The 15,067-nt window shown below is 49.0% G+C and overlaps 1 protein-coding gene across 1 annotated transcript; it reads right to left on the bottom strand.

Annotated features, from left to right (window-relative positions):
• Positions 1 to 14,034: 14,034 nt before the first annotated feature.
• LOC124687011 (expansin-A24-like) lies at positions 14,035 to 15,067 on the bottom strand. The gene is made up of 3 exons (XM_047220867.1): positions 14,923 to 15,067; positions 14,514 to 14,838; positions 14,035 to 14,347 (listed from the first exon to the last, which is right to left on the bottom strand). The coding sequence occupies exons 1-3, from the start codon at positions 15,065 to 15,067 to the stop codon at positions 14,035 to 14,037; spliced, it is 783 nt and encodes a 260-aa protein (XP_047076823.1).

The raw sequence follows: 15,067 nt of genomic DNA, 5'->3' as shown, positions 1-15,067 counted from the left end.
TATGAAGACGTACATGGATCTAAAGGAGCTATTACGGTGGAACAATATGAAGAGAGAGATAGCACAATATGTGGCGGAATGCCATACCTGCCAAAGAGTGAAGGCGGAACACCAGAGTCCGGCAGGGAAGTTACAACCTTTACCTATTCCAGAATGGAAATGGGAGGAGATAGGAATGGATTTTATCACCGGATTACCCATGACCAATAAAAAGAAGGACATGATATGGGTAATTGTGGACCGGTTGACGAAAAGTGCACATTTTTTAGCGAGTAAATCAACAAGATAAAGGAGAGAAACTCATTGATCTTTACATCAAAGAGATCGTGAGTAAGCATGGAGTGCCCAAGAAGATCGTGTCGGATCGAGGATCCGTATTCACGTCAGCATTTTGGAAGCAATTACATGAAGCTTTAGGATCCAAGTTGGATTATAGTACCGCCTATCATCCTCAGACAGGTGGACAAACGGAGAGAACTAACCAGATTTTAGAAGATATGCTTAGGGCTTGTGCTCTATTCTTCGGAGGATCATGGGAAGAGCACTTACCACTAGCAGAGTTTTCATACAATAATAGCTATCAAAGCAGTATTAAGATGGCACCGTTTGAAGATCTCTATGGAAGAAAGTGTAGATCACCGATATGTTGGTATGAAGCTGGAGCAAGCAAGGAGTTCAATCCTGATTATGTCAAGGAAAAGCAACACATCATTGACATTATAAGAGATAGACTTAAGATAGCCCAAAGTCGACAAAAGAGTTATGCAGACCAAAAGAGAAGAACATGGGAGCCAAGAGTTGGAGACATGGTATATCTTAAGGTGAGCCCGATGAAAGGACTCCGAGAGGTTTGGAGTAAAAGGAAAACTCGGTCCTAGATACATCGGACCTTTCAAGATGCGAGTCAGAACCGAGGTTTAGCCTTTGAATTGGATCTACCGGGAAGGCTAGCACAAGTTCATAATGTATTCCATGTGTCGCAACTCAGGAAATGCTTAAAGACCCCAGATGAGCCAATATCACATGCTGAGCTCGAGTTACAACCAGATTTGACTTACATCGAGAAACCAGCCAAGATTCTCGAGGAAAGTTGGAAACAACTCAGGAATAAAGCTATCAAATACTGCAAGATACAATGGAAGCATTATCCCGAGAGGGAAGCCACCTGGGAAAAGGAGGAGGACCTGAGGAAAACATACCCCGAACTCTTCAGGTATTACAACCACAACTTCGGGACGAAGTTTTCTTTAAGGGGGAAAGGCTGTAATGTCCCAGGTTTAGAGACGATCGAGGGGTAGATTTTAGACAGGGATGTGCATTGCATTGTAATTTACGGGGAAATTTCGCGCTTTTAAAACAAAACTGCATTGAAGGGGGACAGGTTTCTCTCTCGACACCTTATAGGGTTAGGGTTTCGAGAGTGCGATAAACTTGTTCTTACCTATCTAAGTTAGGGTTTTGAGAAGAGAGAAGTGTTAATGCATTAAAATCTTAAGTTGCATGATTGAATTACAAGTTAAGTGTTTGAATGAATTCAAACCAAATTTGAATTTGAATTTCAAATTCAAACATCAAATGATTCTAAAATAATTCAAAATTGAGATAATTAATCAAACAATTATCATTAAGCAAGAAAATAAGTAATACAACAAATACATTAAGCTCATTAAGGAAAATTTGAGCTTTATTGATAATCACACACATAATACATTGTCTTTACAATATTCAGAATTGAATTATTGGATTACAACACATTACAAGAATTAAAGAAATAAAAGAAAATAAAAAGAAAAGAAAAGTACAAGGATGGATCCTATCCTAAATACTACAAGATCATCTTCACTTGATCTTGGATTTGATGACCTCCATATTCATTTGATCATCATCTTGATTCCCTGCACATAATCACAACAAAAAGAAGTTATGCCAAGTGGCATAGCCACTTGGCAGGTTAGAAATATAATGGCAACTGAGAGGATATGCTCACAGCTCGCCGAGCTGATCCTCTCCAAGTCAAGTTCAAAGGATCGAGTGCACACACACACACACACACGGCAGCTCACACTTGCATGTGTGCATGCTCAACACCAAGCCACCGAGTGTGCATGTAGCACAACACACACACACATCGGCGAGTGAGTCACAAAGTGTGCCGAGACCAAGGCGTCGACCGGGGAGAGCAAGGGAGCACCAAATATAAGCTTTTCGAAGCAAACCCTAAGCCATATCCATCGACGAGCTTCATTGGGTAAGTCACAAGAACACAAGAACACAAGAACAAGCACAGCCACTGTCGTTCAATGCGCCTAACTCACCACAAAGACCTGAATCAAGCACCACAAGATTGCCGGGAGGAGCGGGGCAAGCACAAGCTCAACATCCGAAGAAATCCTCTACACCAACAAACAATCTAGGAGCTGGAGTGAGGTATAAACCAAATCAACCTGAGCAAAACCAAGTTTTGCTCATAAATAAGCATACAATGCATCACAGGAGCACAGAAGGGTTGAATACCCTGTTTGTGTCATCATCTGGCTACAAAGCCAGTTGGTGCAAGAAAATATGGGTAAGACCACTAGGTAATCATCCTATGGGAACATCAGTTATGCAAATCAGTGCATAACTAAAGGAATCCAGTCAAGAATGAATTCATAGTTAGCCTAACCCACACACTAAGCACCTACAGCTAGCTAGGCCATCAGACTATAGACAAATCTTTGTCTCTATAATTTCTCAACATCAAAAGCCACTGGAAGTCCAGTATTGGATCAAGCCGGTGAGCGATTGTTCAAATCCAGCAAGCAATTACCAACTAGAGCAAGCCACGAAGAAGGGAGCTACCCTTGACGAGCATCACGAGTGCTTGCCGGGGCTACCTCAAGCTACGACCAACACAAGAACCCACACATCATTATCCATTTGGATTCGGTAGAGGGCTAGGGTACACAAATGAGTGTTGGCATCCATCTAGCCCTGTCACAATTAATTGGATGATCACAACTGCAAAGCAGCTCACATCACTTATCCACTTCAGTATAATTCAGGCAAATACAGATAAGTGAACTAAACAAACAAATCAAAGCACCAGGGCTTTGCAGTGATCCAATGGATCACTGCAAGCAACAGCAGTTGCTTAAGCCAACAACAGAACACACCAGGTTAAGCTTGTATGAAGCACAAACAGCACTGGTGAACACCAGTGAGTCACAGAGAGGAGCACACACTTGCTCACAAGCAAGTAATGATCAATTGATCATCAAAGCATCACTTACTTTTGCTACAGATCACTATAGCCAAGCATAGTATCATCACAAGGCCCAGATAATTAAATTAACCATATAATTGAACAATTGCATCACAGATAAGTGAATAGAGCTTTATAATTGTATCCAGAAGCACTCCATCAAGTGATGGAGTTGTTAATGCAACAGTTAGGCTCAATTGAGCATGTCCAGGAATTAGAGCACATATAATAGCAAATCTGGAGCACTGGCACTTGCCAAAGGCAAGGATCATCACAGAATGATCAAGCCAAGAGCAATCCATGGCATATACAGGAAAGGAATATTATACAGAGAATCAGAAGGAATCACTAAAATTACACAGAGCACCACAGCATGCTCATAAGCAATAGTTCATGAGTTGCAACAGTAAGCAATTGAGCAAGAACATCACAAGGACACGGCAAGCTAGAACCATGGCGGATGCACGAGCAGAGCACGGTCACACGAAGCATAGCAGAGCAGGCGCACAAGCTAGCAAGCCGCAGCGAGCGCATCGGCACGGCCAACATCTCCACATGGGGAATGAGGCCATTGGTCGAGCCAGACGCAAGGGAGAAGAGAACAGGAGAGGAGGATGAACTAGCAGTAGAGAAGGAAGAAGGAAAAGGATGGCGGCGCAAATACCTGGAGCGGAGCACTACGGCGTCACCATGGTGGTACGGCGGCACAGCCTGGCCACGACAGCGCCAAGCCATGGCCAAGCCAGGCGATCGCCGAAGCACGGAGGCTCCAGCGCAGGCACGGCGAGGCACACGGCCTCGGCACCAGGAGCGTCGGCGGCGACGAACTCGCCGCAGCACAACACGGCGAGCGAGCGGAGGCGATGGGGACGCGTCGAGGAAGCGGCGAAACACGGATCGGCGCGGTGGATCTGACGCGCCGTCGAACGGCGGATCGGATGCGCCGCATCTCGCCGGCGGCGATGGCCGGAGTCGGCGGAACAGCTCGGCAAGGGGGCCGGCGACGCGCGTCGCCGCAGAGCGAGTAGGGGATTAGGGTTCGAGAGTGAGGGAGGACGACGAAGCGACTGGGTCGGCTGGACCGAGCCCACTGGGCTGGTCCAACCTAACCAGCTCGGCCGCCTGACAGGTGGGCCCGAGGGGTATTTTGGACATTTCCAAAACACCCATTTAAATGAGAATTTCCAAGAATTTTATAAAATAAGATACAACTCTAAAAAAATAAGTAAAAATGTGAAAATTAATCAGCATAAAATTCTCTATCTAAATAAAATATCAAAGAGAATTTTTGAAGACAACTAAGAATAAGTCTTCATTTGATGATTTAAATAATCATTTAAATCACACATATAATTTTCAATAATAAAAATAAGTCCATTAATGTATTTGGACTTTAAAAACACCTTGACAACATTTCAAGGGTGTATTTTACTTTACATCAAGTATCCCCAAATTATTCTTAGTATTAACCTCTTACATGAAATAATAACGACATCGGAAGGGGGGAACAAACCCTAAAAATGGAATCATGCATAATTGCTTCTTTAACCATTGCCCTTATCGGACAATGATGCTATTTTTCAGAACCGAGAGGACAAGGGTCAGTCCACACCATCCAAGCTGCAAAACTTTGCGGTGTTCGAGCAAGTTCATCACTTGCTCATGTCATTTGAGTATTTCTATCAAATTACTTGCAAAGTATTATGGTTATCACTATTGCATAAAAACCAAAACCACTACTTTCATAACTATGAATATGACTATGTGGTGGGCAATGGAACCATGGATTGTGTTGATATGGTGGAGGTTCCATTGCAAGGGTTAATATCCATCTAGGATTAAACAACAAATGTCGCCGATGATTCTTGTGCCGTAATTTCCGTGTTAACCATAAGATCCGGAGTGGGACGGAGTAGTCAAAAGTGTTTCCACCTCTCGTACATCAACGGATGCGCTTACCGTAGACACTTGACCCAGGTTGGGCAAGCGGTGGGGTGGGGATCCCATTCTAATTCCCCACGGTAAGTGGTCTATGATGGGTTGCAGCTACCCGCGAAGGAGTTTGGTTAACGAGTCCCAAACTGTTGTCGTGGTCGGGGTCCATCCTTAATTGGTATAAGAGGACCGACGAGGACCCAGGGTCGGGGTATGCAACAAAGGGTGGGTGTGCGAGGTAGCGGAGGAACATGATTGGCTAGACCTTATACCGGGCCTCACACCGAAGGAAGTGTGGACGGGAAAGCTGCCGGTTGGCACCAAGGTTAAGATCTCTTATGGATAAAGCAACACACCTCTGCGAGTGTAAAGAACCGTGACCTGTCACTCCCTGTTCCGGGATAAGGAACTGCGAACGCGGCCGGAAAGGAGCTCCATGAAGTTCTAGTAAACCGGTGAAGGCTGACGGACATAGCTCTTTGAAATAAAAGCAATCTCTTGAAGAAATGTTTACCAAAACTTGCATTGGTATTAGACTTTCTGGTCTAATATCGTAGCTAGTGCATTAAACACCTCTTATCTATAATGAACTTGTTAAGTACGCTCGTACTCATACCACTCTTAAATCCCATGCTTAGATTGTCTGAATCGTCTGGAGGAGGACTACGACAACAATGAAGGAGCCGAGATCATCGGCTATGAGGAACCAGACCTCTCTGGAGGTATTGAGGGCGTAGACTACCTCATCGTCTACGGAACCGGGGAGGCTTCCGGAGGAGATCAAGCCTGAGCATCTCGAGTAGTAGTAGTAGCCGAGCAGCCCGAACTCTTAGTATTTAGCTGCTCGAAGAAATAAATGTATAACTTAATGAGACACCTGGTATTGTAAGCTAAGATGGGTTCGCCTCGAACCCGGGAGTATTCCTCTTAGGACCCAAGAGGAGCTCCGGAACGACATGTGTGTGATATTTGTAATAATCAATGAATGAGTTATGGACCTGCTATGTTCTGTTGTACTACTCTGAGGGATGTAATATTTGTGGAATGGTACTTCGTGAATGTTATATCAACGACTGGCATACTACAACATGCAGTGGTATGCAGGGTCACCATATAATGTAACCAATTTGTTTGAAAACTAGCTTAATGGGATTGAACCTTCTGTTAAGGCAAGAACTCGAGTAGGAGTTTGCGCAATTGTTTGGAAAATATGAAAATTTCACAACGAAGTGGTTTTTAACAAGAGAACGGTTCCAAATTTTGTGTAGGTGTTGACGTCAGAAACCCACTGGCGGGCAGAGACGGGCAACACCGTAGAGCCGGGAACAACTAGGGTTGCGGCTGGCCCTAGTCCCTCTGAGCGACGGCCCGCAAAGCCTCCTGGTCGCACGCACCGATGTTTATCACAAGGGCGTGCCACCTGACCTATACCTGGTCGGGAAGGTGTGGATGATGCCTCGCTTAGTTTCCTCGCAGGGCACACACGTAAACGTTAAATACGAGCCTCGATCGGCTCTCAGAGTTATCCCGTGAATCGGCTCAAGGAGCCGATCCACCCATGATTCGGACGGGGTGTCCGAATATATGGTGGTCCTGCTTGATCAAAGTAAAGCTAATGAGATCTACGACGATGTGGGGTTTTCACCGCATAATCGGATCGTCCTACTCCAGGTTGGGCCTCGCGGCCACGCACGGTGATCGTAAGCCGATCCTAAACAAGGCCTAAAAACCAACACGAGGTTGATCCTCGAACATCCCGCTTAGGGCCAACGAACGACACCCTACGTGCCGCTGGATCCTCCCCCTTCGTAAGGCCTAACTATTGCAGATATTAAACTAATCCTTGTAGAACAAGGAGCAATCGTAACGGATCAGATCTACTAAACTATGATCAAGCGGGTGCCGCCCCTACGCCTAAGATAGGCGTAAGGGCGGCTAGACATGCAAGGGTTGCACTACGAAAGCATGTAATATGAAGAACAATGCTAACCCTAACATGTCTAAGATAACTACGTTGCTCGCCATCAAAAAGGCTTCGGTATGAGCAACGCGTGAACAACGTAGGCAGGCTTAGTGCTGCCTAGATCGCAAGATGCGATCTAGGCAGCATGATGCTTACCGGTAGAAACCCTCGAGACGAAGGAGTTGGCGATGCGCCGAGATTTGTTTGTGGTTGAACGTTGGTTGTTGTTTATTCCATAAACCCTAGGTACATATTTATAGTCCAGCGGACTTTCTAATGTGGGCGTGCACTAAACCGTGCACGAGTAAGATTCTATTTCTAAACTAAGATGCGATCTAATATGTTACAGATAAACGGGCAATTAAGCCCAACTTGGTATAAAAGGCCGATTCACGTATTCCTTCTATATATATATTTCTCCAAGTCCATCTTGATCGCGGCCCACCTCTGACTTGGTCAAATTCTGGTGATAACACATGCCCCCCTGGTTTTGGAAATGACATTTCCAAAATCATTATGCCTTTCTTTCATCGGGTCATGTCGTGGCAGAACCGTCGCAGTATCCGTTACCATGATGACTTGCCTTCTCAACTTCTCCGCGTGACTTGGCAGTCTTTTCTCTTTCTTTCAAGCACCACTTCCTCGGAAACTGCTGTGGCATTGAATTTCCACTATATCCCCTTTTATTTAACCGCTATGAACAGCTTCCGCTCCGCATCTCCCTCGCATTAGCGGTCCAAAAGCCCTCCTGCGCCACCATGTCTTCTTCCTCCTCTCGCTCCATCGGATCCTTCCAGCCCAGTCCTCCACGTCCCGTGAGCCGACGCCGGAGTACAACCCGGCGGCGGTCCATGCGGCGAACACCCGCCGCGCCATTGCGGCCGGGGAGGAGTCAGACCATGACTTCTTCATCTGGTCCGAGGATGACCAGTCCTCGACGGACGGGGAGAGCGACCTCCGGTTCCTCGCTGACGGGGAATCGGAGGAGGAGAGCGATGACGATCGCTTCTCCTGGGATGACTTCAACTCCTCCGAGGGGGTAGAGGAGGAGGAAGAGGAGGAGGAGGACGACGACGACAGCCCCTCCGACGAGCCACCGGCCAAGCGGTCTCGCCCTGGCCGGGCAACCTTAGCGACTTCGACAGCGATGAGGACGACGCTGACGAAGAAGACGAGGACAACGAGGGCCCGGTCGGCGGCCATTGGAGCGACGACGAGCCCGCCGGGAGCAGCGGCGACGACGGCGATGACGAGGGCAGTGACGGCCCGTAGATAGGACCTCTAGCATAGGGCCAGTAGTAGTAGATGGGGCACTGTATCCCCTAGTATTTCCTTCTGAGAGCAATCAGCTCTTTGATGTAAGAAATCCCGCCTATTAATGAAGAACTTTTCCCCAATTCGATTTTGCTGATTTCCTTTGAACTTAATTTAGCCGATTCTCCCTCATACTGACCCTGCCGATTCGTCCCCTTTGCCAATGCGTAATGAGCCGATAGCAACGCATCGGTCCTTCGACATTCACCCTTCCATTCTTCAACTGATGATTCTCTTTCCGGTAGATACTGTGGGACTTCCAAGAGAGCCCTTAAATTTCTCCCACCAGTTTCAGAGATCCTCCTTAGCGAGCGCTCATCGTTTTGTGAAGAAGGTTGCAACGGAGATCAGCCGATGGTACCCCAATTGGTTCCTTAATAGAGCATCTACCAGGCCTGTTGCCCCCGAGTCTCAGCCAAGGCAAAACAGAGACAAGGATACGCAAATTAGCTGCATGGACCTGGGCTTGATCGTGTGTGGGGAAGTTCCTTATGCAGAGCCAGCCGATTCGAACATAAATCGGCTTCTTTCCTTCGGTGGATCTAAGGCGCTCCATCCTTGACCTGATCTGCACGTCCAGGCTGCTCTTGGCCTTGTCCTTTGAAGAGAAGATCCGAGCTCTTATTCCTCTTGAGTCGATGGCCACGCATCGGCTTCCATATCCTTAAGTCGATGCCTGCTGCATCGGCTGTGCTCGAAAATTTTCGAATTTTCAGAGATTTTTTTTTTTATTTTTACGGCCGACCTGTGCAACGGCCCCCATATTCCAATACCCATCACCAAAAGATGAGATGCTTCCGTTGCATATCCTCGTATTTTATCCACCTGGGTGCCCCCCGAGCCGATTCTGTCAAGAGGATTGATGGTATCGGCTCTGTTGGATAACATGTTGAACCCAAACAGAACGGTGGGTGAGGATAATTTTGGCCGATTGCTGGAATCGGCCTCCACGTTTCTTGCTCGGTGAAGGTTTTGTAAGTTCCCTTCATAAATTTTTGGGGCCGATCACAAGGATCAGCCTCGCCATGTTTGCTCCTTGACGGGCTCTTGCTACTCGTTCAGGCCGGAAGACATAACCAGCCCAATCTCTGACATCATCATGTTGGTGCGCTTGTTGTCGTCCACCTTGGATGTATCGTGTAACCGTGGAGCACTGAGCTTCGTCGGCAGAACTAGCACCATGTTTGTGCCAGCCGATGTTTTATCATCGGCTTTCCTTTGCTTGGGGCGCCACTCCATTTTTCGTGGACGTCCCTCTTCATCCAGGGTTCGCTGAACCTTCGCAGCCAGATCAGGCCTTGCCTTCCTCAATGTATGCAAGTATAACCTCTCGGCTTCTTCCAGGCCGCGCAATCGCTGAACCCTGCGTTTCTGGGAACGGCTGAGTCCGTCAGGGCACCACCTTGGCCGGTGGTACCTGTCTTCTTCTTCTTCTCCCTCGTCTTCTGAATCTTCGAGATCTTCCAACCGAGGGGACTCAGCTCGTTTGCTCCGTGGCGGGAGAGGTCCCAAGCGCTCGAACACGGACACGTTGGCTGCCTCCTTCTTTTTCGGTTGCATTCTGGGCAATTGCCGATTGTTGGCAATCGGCTCATTCCCGAATCCCAGCGAGTGCTCGAAGAAGGGACAATCCCGTGCTCTGTCCTCGTCGTCTTTCTCCCTTGCCTTTCCCTTGGCGCAACGCTCGTGCTCCTCCTCATCGCGATTATGCCGACGATGTCTTCTAGCCAGGCGATCGCTTTCATCATCATCGCTGGACCGTCGGCGTTGGTCGTACTGACCCACATACTTGTTGAGGAGGTGATCAGAGAGGGGTCGCTGATATCTCAAGTTCTTCACTTCTCCCTCTGTTACGTAGCGCTTGCCGTCTTGGCGGAGCCGATCGCGTGGAGCGGCTTCCTCTGTCTCTTCGTTATGAGAGCAGCTGCCCTCATCTCCATCCTTGCCAGCGTGGTGTCCAAGATCTACCATGTTGATATTGCACAGGAACCCGGCTGGCACCCCGCATGGCAAGCATACTCCACCATGTTTACGGCGGGGAAGGGGTGTGTGTCGACCTTCATGGCGTACCGGTTGAAAATTAGACGCCCGTTCTCTATCGCCGCTTGGATGTGCCGACGCCACACCCTGCAGTCGTTGGTGGCATGGGAGAGCGAGTTATGCCATTTGCGGTATGGCTTTCCATTCAGCTCTTGCGCCGTGGGGAATTTGAGACCTTCGGTATCTTCAACCGCTTTTCCTTGAGTAGGAGGTCGAAGATTTGCTCAGTCTTGGTCACGTCAAAATCAAATCCCCGGGCGGGCCCGGTGGCTTTACCCATTTGCGGGACACGGGGGTTCCTCCCCGAGTCCACTCAGCCACCGCTACTTCTTGGTCTCCCGCGGAGAACTTCGCCTTCCTCTCGCATCAACCGGGGCCACCGCACGCTTGAACTTGTCTTGGTACAGGTCCGGGTGGCGCTGTTCATATGCTGAAAGTTTCGAACCATGTGCGCCGGCGAAGGATAATCTGCTTGGGAGGCCGTGTCCTTGAGCTGTGTTGCAAGGCCTGCTACCGCCAACTCGATCGCTTCCTTTTCAGTTATACGAACCGAAAAGCATCGGTTCCTAAGATTCCTGAAGCGCTGGATGTATTCCGTCACGTTTCTCCGCGCTTCGACGTAGTTGTGCTAGATCGGCAATGCTAGACTCGGAAGCTTCGAGTGGTACTGTTCATGGAACCGCTCTTCCAACCGCTTCCAAGTTTGGATGGAGTTCGGTGGTAGCGATGTGTACCACCCGAAAGCCGATCCCGTGAGGGACTCGTGAGAAGAACCTCACGCGCAACTCATCCGATGCTGAGATCGTGCCCAGCCTGTGCCAAATATCGGCTCACATGCTCGATGGAGCTGGACCCGTCTCGATCCACCGAACTTTGTGAAGTCCGGGAGCCGATATTTAGGTGGCAGCGGGATCAGTTCGTAACTGTTGGGGTACGGCTTGGTGTAGCCGAACGCCTTCCTTTTCGGCATCATACCGAACTGATCTTTCAGAATTGTACAAATCTGATCCGCTGTGATGGCTGAAGGTGTCGGACCCTGAAGATTCGTCGGGGTAGCATACTTAACCAGCCATGCTTGTTTTTCTGGTTCTAAGCCAACTGCAGGAGCTGGGCTTTGGAGGTTTGTCGGGGCGGCGTACTTAGCCAGCCACGACTGCTTCTCAGGATCGGCTCCTGACGTTCCTCCTGCCGTTCCAGAGGCCGCTGTTATTGCAGCCTGGTTCGAGAGTGCCAAGGCGTTGCTGTCTGGCACGTATGCGCACGCGTATCCGTGCGGGACCTCCTTAGGAGGCTCAGGCAGGAATTGGTAGTCACTAGGATCACCACCAATCTTGTAGACGACGTATGCCGATGAGTTCGGCAGTTCCGGTGCTACCCATGCGAATGGCTGGGGTTGGAGCGGCATCTCTCCTTTGAAAGTCCCCAGAGCCGGTCCCGACGGGGAGTACCGGTGACTCATGATTTCCCGGACGACGCGCGAGCGACACGCTCCAAGGTGTTCACCAGGCTCTCGAGTGGCGGTGCAGCGAATGAGCTACCATGTAGTTGATCTCCTCGCCGCAGCGACTCGGTGCGTTCTTCCGACGGGGCGGACAGGTCCACTCCATCGAGCACGCCTTCGGTGTGAAACCCTTCCACCTGACGCCATGAGAGCGGGTTCGGTGGAAGGAGCCGATGAGTTCGGCTTCGAGGGTTGCCTTGATCTCGTCATGCTTCTTCTTGAGCTCATCAGGCAGATCCGCGTATGTGACCGGAGTGTCTTCCGCCATCTTGGATGTAGATGGCGGTGTCGTGGATGTCGTCGACCGTCCCACCGGGCGTGCCGTAATGTGTTGACGTCGAAACCCACCGGCGGGCAGAGACGGGCAACACCGTAGAGCCGGGAACAACTAGGGCTGCGGCTGGCCCTAGTCCCTCTCGAGCGACGGCCCGCAAAGCCTCCCGGTCGCACGCACCGATGTTTATCACAAGGGCGTGCCACCCGACCTATACCCGGTCGGGAAGGTGTGGATGATGCCTCGCTTAGTTTCCTGCAGGGCACACACGTAAACGTTAAATACGAGCCTCGATCGGCTCTCGGGTTATCCCGTAAATCGGCTCAAGGAGCCGATCCACCCATGATTCGGACGGGGTGTCCGAATATATGGTGGTCCTGCTTGATCAAAGTAAAGCTAATGAGATCTACGACGATGTGGGGTTTTCACCGCATAATCGGATCGTCCTACTCCAGGTTGGGCCTCGCGGCCACGCACGGTGATCGTAAGCCGATCCTAAACAAGGCCTAAAAACCAACACGAGGTTGATCCTCGGAACATCCCGCTTAGGGCCAACGAACGACACCCTACGTGCCGCTGGATCCTCCCCCCATTCGTAAGGCCTAACTATTGCAGATATTAAACTAATCCTTGTAGAACAAGGAGCAATCGTAACGGATCAGATCTACTAAACTATGATCAAGCGGGGTGCCGCCCCTACGCCTAAGATAGGCGTAAGGGCGGCTAGACATGCAAGGGTTGCACTACGAAAGCATGTAATATGAAGAACAATGCTAACCCTAACATGTCTAAGATAACTACGTTGCTCGCCATCAAAAAGGCTTCAGTACGAGCAACGCGTGAACAACGTAGGCAGGCTTGTGATGCCTAGATCGCAAGATGCGATCTAGGCAGCATGATGCTTACCGGTAGAAACCCTCGAGACGAAGGAGTTGGCGATGCGCCGAGATTTGTTTGTGGTTGAACGTTGGTTGTTGTTTATTCCATAAACCCTAGGTACATATTTATAGTCCAGCGGACTTTCTAATGTGGGCGTGCACTAAACCGTGCACGAGTAAGATTCTATTTCTAAACTAAGATGCGATCTAATATGTTACAGATAAACGGGCAATTAAGACCAACTTGGTATAAAAGGCCGATTCACGTATTCCTTCTATATATATATTTCTCCAAGTCCATCTTGATCGCGACCCACCTCTGACTTGGTCAAATTCTGGTGATAACAGTAGGTCATCTAAAGGGCTTTGTATTGGCTCCACATTTGGTCTTTCCTTCTTCATCGGAGCAGCGGGAACATATGGACTCTAGTTGCACTCGGCTAATGGCGGTCATTTGGGCTATCTTCGACCATGATGGTTGGCGCCAAATCTCTTAGAATCCAAGATGTTTAGACACCTTTCATTTTCTCCATTTCATTGGTTAATCCACGTTGCAAATCTATGCAATCCATGAGTTATAATATACTTTGATACTATTACTTTGCAGTAAAGCCGTCTGCATCACTTTGATGAAGAGGTCCGGGCTACGCTCCCCTATTAAAAGAAGAATATATATGAAGTACAAATTGAAGGTAACTAGGTGGTATCGGTCTCATTCTGTATACATCTTACAAGTAAATAAAACAGTGTGGTGCTCATAACGCCCTAACTGGTCAACTTATACATGTATATACACAAGTGGTGCTTAATTAATAAATGTTATCAAGCACCACGCACCAACACATTATATTCAGCCATTTCCATTCTAAATTGGTCTCAGAGTGATCACTTGAACTGCAATTTGCTCGCAAATGTCTGTCCAAACTTCCATCCGCCCGTCACAATATTGTTGAACTCGATCGTCTGCCCATCCGTGATAGTAATTCTGAACGAGAGCATTTTCCCAGTAAGGTAGCTTCCAGACTGCCAGTTTGCGCCCCAGTTACGGGACATGGACAACCAGTCGTTTGAATCGGAGCTTTTGATATCCATGGACTTGATGGAACCAGCGCCCGCAACGTTCATCACAATGACTACGTTGAAGTAATCGTGACCAACCATCCTGAACCGCACCCCGCCCTTCCTCACGCATGGAACCCTGTCCAATTCCAGAAGTATAAAACAACTAATAGTTGCTTGATCGGATTTGTCGATCAAATCCATTTTATGGAATTGAATAGAGGAGAAATATTATATATATACATATTATTATTTGTACTCTGTAATAGTGACAAAAAAAGAATAACTGATCGATGTGTAGGTACCTCTGGTACATGACGGGGATGATGCCACCCTTATAGACGCCAATCTTCTCCCAGGCCGGCTGCGCCATGTCAAAGTGCGGCCTCGGCAGGTTGCACCATCCGCCGTTGTCGTTCGGGAGCGCGTCGTTAGGCGGGCAGAGGTTCGTGGCCGTGATCGTCACCGTGACTCCGGGTTTGCAGAAGGCTGGGTCGGCCCGCTTGCGGTCACACGCGATCTTGTAGCACTGCCCGCATGAGGCGCCGTCGTCGAACAGCACCGTGCTCAGCGCCGCCGTCCGTGTTCCATACCCCGCCGTGTAGAGGTTGTCGTACCCGCACGCTCCGCCTGCGTTTAGCGTGTGCTTTTTAGCGCAAGAACAGGGTGTAGAATTGAATTTGCGTATATATGAAGAGTGAGCTAGTTGGTTACCCATGGTGCCCGAAGCGTCAGCGCCGCCGTAGAACGTCGCGTTGGCCCTCTGCCACTTGGTCGGTGCTTTGTCCGCGGCGGTTACTGCCAGCCAACAGCAGGCGAGCGCGAGCAAAGCCACCGCGATAGCTGGAGCTGGCGCCAT

This window comes from Lolium rigidum, chromosome 2, assembly GCF_022539505.1.
Source record: "Lolium rigidum isolate FL_2022 chromosome 2, APGP_CSIRO_Lrig_0.1, whole genome shotgun sequence".
NCBI lineage: Eukaryota > Viridiplantae > Streptophyta > Magnoliopsida > Poales > Poaceae > Lolium > Lolium rigidum.
Note: the sequence above shows the minus strand (reverse complement) of the source record. Positions and strands in the feature narration are given on the sequence as shown.